This window comes from Mesoplodon bidens (assembly GCF_964165515.1).
Source record: "Mesoplodon bidens genome assembly, chromosome: 17".
Taxonomy (NCBI): domain Eukaryota; kingdom Metazoa; phylum Chordata; class Mammalia; order Artiodactyla; family Ziphiidae; genus Mesoplodon; species Mesoplodon bidens.
The window spans coordinates 67,936,854-67,950,555 of NC_138174.1; the positions used below are offsets into that span (position 1 = coordinate 67,936,854).

A 13,702-nucleotide genomic window follows, 5' to 3' on the forward strand; every position below is an offset into this window, starting at 1 on the left:
GGTTGAGAGTCCGCCTGCCGATGCAGGGGACACGGGTTGACCTCAAAAACATACTGTTGAGATGCTAAGTGAAATAAGCCAGAACTAAAGGACAAATATCATATGATTCCACTTAACATAAACTACCTAGAGCAGGCAAATTCATGGAGATAGAAAGTAGAATGGTGGTGACCCGGGTCTTGGGGGAGGGAGAAATGGGGAATTATTATTTAGCTGGTACAGAATTTCTCTTCGGGATGACAAAAGAGTTCTGGAAACAGATATTGGTGATGGTCACACAACATTGTGAATGTGGCTAATGTCACTGAATTGTACACTTAAAATTGTTAAAATGGTAAACCGCATATATATTTACAACAAAGAATCTAAAAATCCATAATGTTGAATGAAAAAGACAATTTGTAGACAGATAGGTACATATATTATTTGAAGACTTGTAAAATTGTTTATGATACATGCATATGTGTTAAAAGTATAACAACATGAACAGACAACTTTAAGACAGTGGTTTCCCCTGGAGAGGGAGGGTACAAGAGGAGGGACCTCAGTGGTATCTGTGATGATTCTTAAAAATGTATAAGTTCTGAAGGGAACATAACAAAATGTTCGCCCTTGATTCTTAGTGGTGATACATGTTCATTTGAAATATTTACATTTTAAAAATGCCCCAAATCAGAGTTTTTGGGGAATGCTCTGATCATTTAGTTGACTATTCCCAAAATTTACAAAACAGGATGGTGATGGGGAGGGAAAATGTCAGAGTCCAGGTACTACACGTCTCTCAAACACCTGTTTACATCTTTTTTACTCCAAAGAATTTAATTGCCAGACATTTCCATGTATTGTAGTGGACCAGGTGCGACAAGAATGGTCCCTGTGTTTCAGTAAACAAAGGTGAGCCAGTCTTTTGTGGAAGTCCTTCCACACGAGGTCCTCGAGTGAGGAAAATCATTTGGCGCCTTCTGGCTGGCTGGATTGTATGTGGATTCTAGCTAACGGTAAATAACCCTGAACAAAGAATATCTCAGTAGCCAATATTTTTCTCTGCTGGTATCAAATGAAATTCATTTGGTATCAGCTGGAGTTTTTACAGTGCTAATGGAAGTTATTTTCAGTTATCACGTCAGTCCATAAGTACACAAAGGCAGCAATTGCACTGGTAATCTGGAGATCCGTCTGTATGTAGGGGGTATGCTGTAGACTGTTTCTGCAGTGTAAGCTTCTATCTTAAGAAATGTGGGGGGATCATAAATAGGGAATGATGAAACAGAACATCCAACAAGGGCTAAGGTTGGGCTTGGCAACATTTCCTAGCGCGAACATCTGAACTCCAAGAGGTGGTGATGTCCAGGAAGTGCTGGGCACGGTGGGGAGCGTGTGCATCTGAGAACTCATTCCGCCAAATGTAGCCTCCCCACCCATTCCAGTGACAGCACTTTAAATACTGACAGCTCTGGCTTCTGTGCAGCCGCTGTTTGATCTCATTCCATGGGACGGAGGAACGGAGCTGGAACCATCGATTTTTGTTTTTTAATAAACTCATGTAATTTTGCCATACTCCCGCCAGGTACAAGAATGACAGTGTAGCCCTGTAAACAAAAATCTTCTCCCTGCAGGATTTTAATTATTTATATTCTTTCAGCAAACAGAAACCCCACCCGTTGTGAGGATAGCGCGGGTGGAGATTAGAGGATCAGAATGCAGTGCCGATGTTGTTAGCCCAGTGAAGGGCCATTTAATGTTTCCCCTCTGCACATGGACCCGCTGAATGCCTGAGATACTTGTACCAAAAAATCATAACTGGTAGCATGGCAGAAAACTCATTTTGCAGTAAGAATTCCAGAGCCTAAGGGATTTTTTCCCCCAAAGCTCAAAGGCAGGGTCATCTGACTCCAGTTATTACCATGGTCAGTGTCCAGCTCTTGGTAGAAGAGAGCACTGCTTTTCGAAGGAGTAAGCAAGAATCGTACACCTAAAAATGGCTCAAGTGGGAAGTTTTATGCTATATATATTTTACCACAATAAAAAATATGTAGGAGAAAATGAGTAAGCATGTGAACAAGGGTTGATAAATGTTGGTTAAGCATGAACACTGTGCCAGGTAGGGGGATGGTAAAGATTCCTTGAGACAGGATGCTGCCCTAATGCCTTCTTATACCGGCTTTCCCTTCTAATCTGTTTCCTAGCTCTGAGCAGAGTGCCTGGCTAATCGTGGGAAGACAGATGTTTATTGAATGAAATAAAAGGTACACTCGTGTTCTCAAAGAACAGGACAGAAAGGGCACTATTTTACAAAAAAAAAAAAAAAAAGATCTAAGAGGAATTATTTATCTACATGTATATATCCTGTGTTTGAGTGCATCCGGAAGGCACGGGCTGGGTCTTATGTTTGCATCCTCAGCCCTTAGCCCAGGGCATGGGTGTGCAGTGGGCGCCATTGGGACCCCACCTAGACCCCTTTACCAAGCCGGTATACCCATCTTCCACCTCCCGGGAGCCTCGGAGCTCACAGCTTACGCTGCCGTTGGCCAAATGAAAGCCACCCCCTAACCCCTTCAGATGGCCGCATCCTTGCCAGCTTTATTCTTCTATTCTATCCCACTATTCTCATTCTCCTCTGTGATTTATCGCCCAGTGGTGGAGCTTCTTGGTAGAAGCTCAAGGCGTTTATAGGAGTGGTTTCAACTGGAATATGTTTTTCAAGGGGTATATGGCCATGGCAAATTTTCAGGGAATCAGTGTTTAGATCCTTAAATTCCATAGGTCCTTTCTTCTCTAACTCATTCCTGGAGAACTTGCCTGAGTTCACGGTTGATAAGCCAGAATCAGGCCCCTAACCCTTCCCAAATTTTATCCAAGGATTGAAAATGTGCAAACCTCTTGGGCTTCCAACAAAGGGAGGGAGGCCCTCTTTAAATATTAATGAATGTCAATAAACCTGTAAGGATTCCTGTATTTCTCTATCACTAGGCTATTGAGGGTAAAATTTGGTGTTTTAGGGCAGGGTGGGGTGTTCTGGTTCAGATATAGGAATAGTGAGACTATGACAGTTTTTGTTTAATGACTTCATTTCCTACATTCCTTTCCTTCTGCCAAAGAATGTAAGTTTCTGTGAGAGCAGAAGCAAAGTGCACTTTAAGACATGATGATGCTAAAAATGACCTTTTTCATGTATTTTACTGTAAGCAACTCTTTAGCTATTCTTAGGACTCATCCTTAGTCTGTTTTATTAGCTGGAAAGAAGAGAACTTTGAACAGCCTGACTGTAGGTTAGTTCTCCAGAACCTTTGAAATGTAAGTGGAATGCTTCTAGAACTACTGAAAATTTTAGAATACATTATATAAAACCCTTGGGCGAAACTTTTATGCCATTTCTTTTAGATTCAGGATGTGTTTCTCAATTAGATGATTAAACATTATTTTATCGTATCATATAAAATATTTATTCTAGGTATAGTCAGTCTTAACTTCATGCCATAAAATGTTTAATATTTTCAACTTCTTATTAACATAAAAATATATATGGTAGCTTCTGAATGGATTGATTTTAGCAGTATTGCATTAATAGATGATTAATTTCCAATAAAAGTTTTCTTGATTATTATTCAAATTTGAAATACATTTACATTTTTGATCTGTTTACTAACAGTAATTTTAATGATTACGTTATATGGAAGCATTTTTAAAACTTAGGGCATAATAATCATAGGAAATGAAACAAATTTTAAAAACATAATTTCTATGACATATTTCTGTTGAATAAAGAGTGATGATGTGATCAATAAAAGACTTCCAAGCATTAAACTTTTTTACATTAGGGTTCAAATCTAAAGGAAAAGTAATGGAAATATGAATAAAAGGAAGGAAATAGAAACATTTCTGAAAGTTTAGAAAGCTCATTTATATTCTGTTAAATTGATAATAGTAGTGTCAAGAGCTGTGACGAGTCTGAGATATTACTTCCCCTGCAAGCTAACAAGTTAGCCTGCTACGGTTTCATTCATGGATGCTGGTAGGAGACAAAAGATTCCCGGGTCAGAGACAAAAGGTTCCATTATTCAGGGTACAGCGGGCAGCATGTACTTCATGTCTGGGCTGGCTCCTCGTGCCCGGCAAGGGCTATGGTGTGATGACTTTGGAGTGTGTCTACTTGCCTAGGCTGAACTATGTCTCTCAGGATTCTCTTTCCTGTATGTTTTTAGTTAGGATGGGAAGCAACAGCTATTTTGTATTTCATGCACATTGTCCCTGATCTACTAATTCCTCTTGTTGGTGTGAGGCTGCACCTGGGTCTGCAGGTATTCCACCTCCCCCCAGATCCTCTTTTAGCTTCTCTGACTCTTGGGCCAGGTTTGTTTGTTCACTTCTGTGATGAAGGGCCCTGGCTTCTGTAGGGTTCCTTTGTCACCAGGGTCAGAAGCAACAAGAAGAAGCAACTGCTTCCTGACAGGTGGCTTTCAAACCATTATGTGACTTAGATTTCATTGCATATATTTAAAAGGATGCTCTAGCTTTAATTTTTAAATTTTAGCATTTACAATCTGCTAGAAGTCACACTCTTTACAACTATTTAAGCTTATGAAGAAAGAAGTATAAATGTCAATTTGAAAGTGTGCAAAGGGGATACATTATTTTTCCGAATAATTTTATGGGGTATGTGAACAATCAAGTTTGAGTCTCTTGGTTTATAGGATGGTCTATAGGACAGTCAAATATAACCATGTAGATCTCTTATGTTTCTGGTACCCCAGGTGACATCTGGAATCATGGTAGGGCTAGGGCCATCCATAAGCCCAGTTCCCTTCTTCAGAAACAGTTCTGTGAGATAATCCCTAGAATTTTACTTTGAGAAGAAAACAATTTAATATAAAGCTTTCTCATTTGAGCAAGGAAAAACGCTGTTTGTTGATGATGGTGATGATGACAAAATTTCCCTGCAAAGGATGTTATCAGTAGTGTTACAGAACTTGTTACAGAGTAGTGAGAATGTGGAAATCTGGGGAGACTGGCATGCCTGGAGAGGGCATGGAAGGTCTGCTCCCTTTCCCACACCCCTTGCCCTAAGCATCTCTTCCATCTGGCTGTTCCTGAGTTACATCTTTTTATAATAAACCAGTGACCTAGTAAGTAAAAAAAAAAAAAAAAAAAGTGATGTCACAGTAACAGGACCACGTAACAATTTTAAGAAGAGCAGGTAAGCCTGTGCCTAGAGAGTCTGCTACAGGCACCTGAATCAGATTGGACACTTTATCAACTTGGACAATGAGAATCTCTCTCTTGGGAATTGGTATCGGGAGATGTGGGTTGGAAGGCCTGATGTGAGTTACGCTTTTTGTGTGCCCACGGGCAAGTCATTTAATTTTTTTGACTACTTACATCTCTAAAATAGTGGAATTAACAGAGCTGTTATGAGAAGTAAACCAGGAAATATATGTAAAAATGCTCTGTAAAATAAAAAACGCTATAGAATTTAGTCTATGATTCCTACTACCTTCTCCCCAAGGCCTCTGTTTATGTGCATCCTATTTAGGATTGTGTTGGAATGTGGATTTGTGCATTCAGCCCCTCTGTGTATCCACAGAAAAACATCTATGAACATTTATTTGAATGTAAGAGATGCTGATGCCCAGCTGAGCAATCGGCATGTTGATCTGTGTGTAGTAAGTTCAAGGTGTGTGGTTCTTTTGGGTTTGTGTTTCCAAATCACTTTCTTAGTCTAAAATGTTTCTGCATCAGTGTCTGTGAACAGGTACTCATTTTAAAGATTTTCTTTTCTTTGTTCTCTTTACCAGTTCACAAGAGAGTTTCCCTCAGACTTGACGTGTGAGCCTGAAAGGCAGCCAGACAGGTTCATTACTCTGTCGAGTGGCTGTACCTTATGGCCTCCGGTGTGAGGGAGAGTGACACCAGCTACACTGCCTCAAACGCCAGGTCTCGGCTCCTGGGGTTCAAACCTAGAGACCTTTCAGGCAGGTACCGCGAGTGATTTTAATACTGGAGGGTAAACTGTACTGGGAGAACATTTTCCTCTTGCCTGTTTCCTGGAGAACTAAGGAAAGAAAGGTGGCTTCGAAGGTTTCCAGAACCCAAGACTCTTTCTTGAATTTATAAGAAAGCAAAATGTTGGTTAATGCAGCTTGTAGGATGTGGATACAAGTTGAAATTCTGGTAAGACAAGCTTCCAAGTTGCGTAGACATCTGTATTAGTTTCCTAGGGCTGTCCTAACAAAGTACCACAAACTGGGTGGCTTAAAACAACAGAAATTTATTCTCTCACAGTTCTGGAGGCCAGATGTCTGAAATCAAGGTGCCGACAGGCTTGGTTTCTAGTGGCGGCTCTGAGGGAGAATCTGTCCTGTGCTTCTCTCCTAGCTCTGGTGGTGGCTGGCAATCCCTGGCATTCCTTGGCTTGCAGATTCCTCATGCAAAGCTCTCCTCCATCTTCACATGGCCTTCTCCCTGGATGTCTCTTTGTCCAAATTTCCTTCTTCTTATAAAGACACCAGTCATATTGGATTAAGAGCCCACATTACTCCAATACGTTATCTTAATTTAACTAATTACACTTTAATGATCCTATTTCCAAATAAGGCCACATTCTGAGATTCCAGAGGTTAGGACTCCTACATTCTATATCATTTTGGGGGGACACAATTCAATCCACAAGAATATCTAAGTGCTGAATGTTTGTCCAGGTGATCTCCCACCTGAAATCCCTCCAAACAGCCTAAGGTCCAAAGTCAAGTGTTAACTATTTCCAACGCAAAACCTTTATATTTTGAAGTGCTTTCATTTTTGTGATTCTTTTATTGGAAAAAGTTAGGAAAGGATTTCTCAGTAAAGATTTAATAATAGGCATTCAATTTGGTCATGGTTTTTACATTCAGCACTGATCTTGTAATACAAGAATTTTTTTTAATGGAAAGATTTAGGGATTTAAAGCTCAAAGATTATAGCCTGAGGAGATATGATTGTCTCCTGTTAATTCCTTTAAGTTAGTGAGAAATCTCCTATAAGACCTTAATTAGACCTTCTATGATGCATTTTATTTTTTTCCTCTGTAGATTATCTCTTAAAAGCAGTGTGGGTTATGCTTTTGCAAGCACCAGGATGTTTGGGTCTCACACTTAAAGCTGTGGCTGTTGATCTCAAAGATATTTTATTTTCAAGACACATGGTCATTGAGCTTTTATATCTGGAGATTGAATTTCTGGTAGAAACAATTTAAAGAAATGTTCTTTGTGGGGTTTTGTTGGTTTTTAGCATGGAATAGATGAACGTTAACATAACCATTTGGCTATAATTATAGATACATCAGATGTGATGCAGTTTTAATTATACAAGGCCAACTGAAAATGTAAAACATGAATATGCGATTTTAATTAAGATACATGCATAATTACAAGGGTACTTCTCACAGGGAAAAGCATAGGAAAGTTCATCTTCGCTCCTCTTTCCCCCCTTCCTTTAAATGCTATTCTTGTTCATTAAATCCCCTAATATCCTTGGAAATGTTCTGCTCTAGTTTTCCTTTATTGCTGATAGACATTAGGAGTTAAAACCCCAATCCAACTAAAAGCCACTGTGAGAGCCTGGCTGAAAGCTTCATTGTGTTTTTAGGAGAATGGCAAAATGGTCCACACTGTTTCATTTGTACCATCAGCAAGCAAAATCTCAACAAAAGCAGATTTCTGACCCATCAACTGCTTATTGAAGGTATTTAATAAACATATAAGTAGAAGGAACTATATTACACTGTAAATTTGAAAGAGCTTTATACTTGGTTTAAAGATTGAAGGCTGCCCTTAACATTTATCTCCATACTTGTTTACGTGAGTCTTCATATTTGCATCCTCAAATAAATGCATAAACTTTGCAGATAGATAGTGAAGAAAACTAAGACCATAAATACTCATATACTGATAATACTTCAGTTAGTCACCTTTATTCCCTTTGAATTCAGTATGATTATATATATCTGTTTACTTTGTTTTTATTTATTTTTTATTTTTTAAATAAATTTATTCTTGGCTGTGTTGGGTCTTCGTTGCTGTGCGCAGGCTTTCTCTAGTTGTGGCAAGCAGGGGTACTCTGTTGCGGTGTGTGGGCTTCTCATTGCGGTGGCTTCTCTTGTTGCAGAGCACGGGCTCTAGGCATGCGGGCTTCAGTAGTTGCAGCACGCGGGCTCAGTAGTTGCGGCACACGGCCCTAGAGCGCGGGCTTCAGTAGTTGTGGCACATGGGCTCAGTAGTTGTGGCACGTGGGCTTAGCTGCTCTGCGGCATGTGGGATCTTCCTGGACCAGGGATTGAACCCGTGTCCCCTGCATTGGCAGGCGGATTCTTAACCACTACGCCACCAGGGAAATCCCTACTTTGTTTTTAAATAACATGAAAGGTATAAGTTTCTCATTATCAGATGTAACTACCAATTACCTGATTAACCTTTAACAAATATATTAAAACCTACAAACCAATGGAATGATGCCTCCTTCAGTGTTCTCCTTGGAAACAAAGGCCAGTAGTGATGCCATTTCTCAAATCAGGGAGACCCATGATTTGGTCCATGAATCTAGTAGGTCTTTCTGGAGCAGTTCAGAGCTTCTTTCTATTCTTTCTTCTCCCAGGCTGATCCCAGAGCTCCTTTTTACCTGCAGTGTTAACATAATGCCAAGTGCAATCATTGCCTAAGGCTTTATCTCATTTACATCTGATTTCCATGCATTACAGCAATAATTATGCAGATCATTAAATATTAGTCAGTGTTGGGGTAAGATTTATTTATTGCTACACGAAATTCTATTCCCATATGATCAGTTCATATATTTTGTTGCTCAAGCAAAAACTGTGTTCTACTGAGAAAAACAAATTAAGGGGGCGCACTTTCATCAGTCTGGTTAAAACCCGATTTGGGATTATTCATGGAATTGCCTAGCAACAAACCGCTTTCATTTTACGACACTGGGTGCAATTTGACTACTCAGTGCACAATGAGAAGAAGATTTTCATTTGTCTGCTTAAAGATTTTCCATTGTTGCTGCAGATGTTTAAGTGGATTTCTCAGAAACACGTTGGAATTAAAAACAACAGCCTCCCTTGAATTAGTGCCTTTTTATCTTTTGAAGCCTTTTGGCTAGTGGGGAGGCCTTGTTATTCAACACCATTTTAGCCAATAACACAGTGATCATTGTGAAGATTATTTACCAAAACATTTATTAAAAGCTTTTTCCTGGATTGCAGAGCTCTGTTGCTGTGGCGAGGAACTGGTTCATTACAGAGTGCCTTAACAATACAAAATTTTTTTGCAATCTTCCTTGTTGCTTTCCCAAGAGTTTTGGGAGTCATTCCGATGAGCAATCAGCAGGAATTGAGGTGAGTGAAAAGTGGTTTGTAGTTTAAGTACTGCCAAACTTGACTTCCCAGCATTACCACTCTACTTAATTACAAGCCACTAAGATGATTATCCTTTGTCAGTCTGCCGTACAGAAGTTCCCAGGTGTCTGATTGTGGGTGTGCATTGGCTCAGAGAAGGTGAAAGGCAGAACCACGGCGGCGCCCACAGAGTGGACTGGCTTCTTGGTTGTGTGAGAAACCTGGTTTGCCACTGAATGCTTTGGCTCAGAGGTGTCCCTGTACAACTGCTCTGAGAGCTGACGTGAGATCCCGAGAGATACAACTTTTTAACCCGCTTGTAACCTGTGCCTGTTTGAGTGGTTCAGATGGGGAATGAGAGCTCTGTTTAATCCACTTTTTTCATTCACCAAATCTTACTGAAATGCAAATCTTGTCTTACTACTTCTCAGTCACCAATTTTCAAACAACTAGAAAAATACACTTCATATGAAAACAAAGTGAACATAATAAGGATCTGACCTCAAATATCACCTCTGGAAAAAGCCTTTCCTAACTTTCCTATGTAAAGTCACGTCCCACCCCGATTATAATCACGCTCTGTTCCCAGACCAGGCCAATAATATGGTGAAGTGTATGTGGGGAAAAAAAGGTAGAATTGTGAGCCTTGGATGTTGTTGAATCCTAACCTTACCACTTTGTTCACTTCTTTTTTTTTTTTTTTTAAAAGAAGATGTTGGGGGTAGAAGTTAATTAATTAATTAATTAATTTTTGGCTGTGTTGGGTCTTCGTTTCTGTGCGAGGGCTTTCTCTAGTTGTGGCGAGTGGGGGTCACTCTTCATTACGATGCGCGGGCCTCTCACTGTCACGGTCTCTCTTGTTGCGGAGCACAGGCTCCAGACCCGCAGGCTCAATAGTTGTGGCTCACGGGCCTAGTTGCTCCGCGGCATGTGGGATCCTCCCACACCAGGGCTCGAACCCCTGTCCCCTGCATTAGCAGGCAGATTCTCAACCACTGTGCCACCAGGGAAGCCCTGTTCACTTCTTTAGCTTAATAATTTCCTGAGAACATCTCAGGACCACGTGACAAGGCTCGAAGACACGAAAAGGCAGAGCAACAGTTCTGTTGTCACTGGGTGATTTCTGTGAACTTCATGCATCAGAGGCTTATCCATTCAATAATAAGATGATTTTTTCTTTTTTCTATGACAGCCTCTCCTATTTTGCCTTTCAATCACAAATGCTTTCTATTTAAGAACCACTTTTTGATCTTGAGTATACATTTTTCTCCTGGACTTTTGATAAGTTTTTAAAATATAATCTTTTGACTTATGGGATTTTTGTTATTGTTGTTTACTTTTCTCAACTATGCACTTGACATTACTTCCTTAACCAATGCTATTATTTTATATTAGTGCCTTTTCACAAAATTGAATAATCAAATGTTTTTTCTCCCGGTGGTCATGTCCCTCCAGATATTATCATGTTAAATTTGATCCTGTTCTGAGAAAATATTACAGATTTGTCTCAGATATTCTCTGTATCATTTTCTATTGCTCAGGACCTAGTGTAATTTATTTCTTTTGCTCTGGTATACTAAAATTACTTATTCTATGAAATGGTAACTTATCTCATCAAAAAACGCCAAACTTTTGTATTTGGTCCTGGTGAATTTTTTTTCCACTATGTAGAAATCTAAAATGCTCCTTACCAGTAAATAGTCTAATTCTGCCTCTTCTTCAGTTTAAGTAAACATTTCCTTCTAGTCTCATTGCTGGTTAGGTGGTCTGTGTCTGAGGTTCCTGATTTGTGGACCATGAATTCCACTGAGTCAGTGATTTAATTACTGAGTCCACATACCCACTAAACATTGTCTGTAAGCTAAATAAAAAATGTCTTGGGTATGTATGGATAAGTATTTTTCAAATGAAAGTAGACACTTAAAATTAATAAAGTTCAATGTTTTGAAAACATTGACAAATTTATAGAGGTTTTTTAAAAAAATGTATTTTTTCAATAAAAAGGTTATAAAAATATAAATACTACCTTACCTAAGAAATGTTTTGCTGTTAAAAGGGTCCTCATTTTCAACCTAAGAAACTCCATGTTACTTCCCTCTTCTAGTAAGATTTTTGCCCTATTATATGTTGTTGCCCCTACATATAATGCTACATAGAATACTGATCCTACACTTTCTCCTATTCCTCTCTTGCCTTTAGAATTTGTACTCAGCAGTGTACCAAATGGCTTTAAAAAGTATGGTACCCATTTACTTTAATAATATTTACTCATCCATTTTTCATACATTGAAAGTATGTATAGAGCTCACACTGAGTGGTTCTCATCCCTGACTGTGTAAAAAGAATCACCTGCAGGGCTTGAAAGACTACAGACCAGTTCCTCCCACCCCCCGCCCCCATCCACTGGATGAGCATCTCCTGGGAGGAGAGGTTTGTTGGGCACCTCTGTTTGTAAAGAGTTCCCCAGGAGACTCCAAGGCATAGCAAGTGGGAGAAACAAGAGCCAGCTGTGGGCCAGGCATCGTGCTCGGCACCCAGCCTCACAGGAGGGAAAAAATTAGACTTGGGAATCATCTCCTCTACTACTAATCTGGTCTCAGGGGACTCTCATGCCAACTTCTCTGTGAGACCACTCAGCTTGTCACCAGTTGCATTGTATTTTGAGACCCTGCGCTCATTACATAGAAATGGTTTACTTAATTAGAAAATGCCAGACATAAGTGTTTGATTCTTGGCCTTCAAAGCTCAGATACCAGACTGTCTGGCTCTAAACTGCATGCCTGGCAAAGTGAGTGCACAGTGCCTGGCACGTGGACACTAATCGATAAATGCTTGTGTTGAATTAACCAGCAAGGAAAAGAGCAGTACTTGTAAAGGAATTGTTTGCCAACTTCAGAGTTTAGTTATGAGTAGTGGAGAAAAAGTGCCCAGAGGCAAAATTCCTGATTCACAGAAAACAGTCACTTCCAAGCAAGGCTGTTCCTAATTACATCTCCCAAGTGTATTAAACGTCAAGCATATTATAGTCCTTACTGCCAAATATTACAAATCATTCTTAATTCTGAGAAGAATAAATTAAGCTTGGGCTTCTTCCTGTGGAAGCACTTAGCAGTTCTTTCTATTTTTGTGGAGGGGGACATTGTTGTTACTGGTTCTACTTACTGGTTTTTTCTTTCTTTTCTTTTGGCAAGGTGAAGACAACTTTAATTCGGCTGCTCACTTGCCTGCTTCTTGTAGAAAGTTGGGTATGCATTTTAATTTAATTTAATTTTTTTCATTTTAAACACTGTTGAACAATGTTCTCAGCCTGCTGCTTGTAGAAAGTTGGGTATGCAGAAGGCTTTTTAATTTAAATTTTTTTTTCATTTTAAACACACTTGGTTCCTTTTAGTTCAGGTACTCCATGTGTCAAAAACCAAAGCCCACAATCTTTAGAAACATACTTCTCTGTCTCTGTTTAATCCCTGGTGTTTTCTGCTTTTTATGTTGTTGTGGGATGATGTCCTTAAGAATCTTGAAAGCCCTTTTGTTGAACTTAGTGGGTCTACAAGGCATCTCCTTAATGCTCCAAGAAGTCTTAACAAAAGGTCTCATGGGTACACCCATAATTTGCTCTGTACCTATGGCCATGTCTTAACTTGAGAATATTTTATTGGCTTAAAAGGCTGGAGATGAAAAACAGTTTTAGCTTCCAAATTAGCAGAGAATGGCATCTCTATATTCTGAATTCAACTTGCAAGTTGTCCGGTTATTTTCTGAGTTCATCTTTTCCTTGTAATACTTTGTCATACCCAGCTAGCTGGAGCCAACTGACGCTTTCAATATTCTGCCTTGAAATTTCATTGCCAAAGTCCAGAGTTTCATCAGGAACATTTTCTGTCTTCTGCTTTACAGTTTGCTACTATGATAGCTGAGTCAGCAATTTTCCATCCTTTTATAACAGTTTTCTTGCCATTTTTTTCCAGGTTCCTAGAAGAGTTTCATTTCCATTTTTCTAGGCTAAACCTACCACCTGGTCACAAAGCCAATGCCACATACTTTAGGTTTTTGTTATAGCAACACCTCACTCTGTGTACCAACTTCTGAATCAGTTATTTATTGCCATAATAGTGCTACCTATCCAGCAGCTCCAAACTTTATGGCTTAAAATAAAGTGTTTATTACCTATGCTACTGTTCTTGGGTGAGCTTGTATATTTGGAGATTGATTGGCTGTTAGTTGTTCTAGGACAGCCTTGGCTGATCACTGGAGCAACTTAGCCCTGATCCATATGCCTCTCGCCCTCCAGCAGGCTAGCCTGTTTGTGTTCGCACAGTCATGGCCATGTCCAAG

At 39.6% G+C, this 13,702-nt stretch overlaps 1 protein-coding gene across 10 annotated transcripts in view; it reads left to right on the forward strand.

The window, feature by feature from the left end:
- The first annotated feature begins 3,156 nt into the window (after window positions 1-3,156).
- LOC308604953 (uncharacterized protein) overlaps window positions 3,157-13,702 on the forward strand; it is a 76,442-nt gene continuing 65,896 nt past the window's right edge. For 2 of the 10 annotated variants that reach the window (XR_014013578.1, XR_014013579.1), the window contains exon 1: window positions 3,157-3,294. Coding sequence is in view for 3 of the 10 variants with exons in the window: in XM_081214588.1 (XP_081070714.1) it covers window positions 5,879-5,969; window positions 7,621-7,716; window positions 12,562-12,615 (241 nt within the window). In the remaining 7 variants the exon portion in view is untranslated. Of the gene's footprint in view, window positions 3,295-5,581; window positions 5,672-5,792; window positions 5,974-7,620; window positions 7,717-12,561; window positions 12,616-13,702 lie in introns of all 10 variants that reach the window. The other 8 variants (XR_014013576.1, XR_014013582.1, XM_081214588.1 and 5 more) reach the window with 8 other exon arrangements.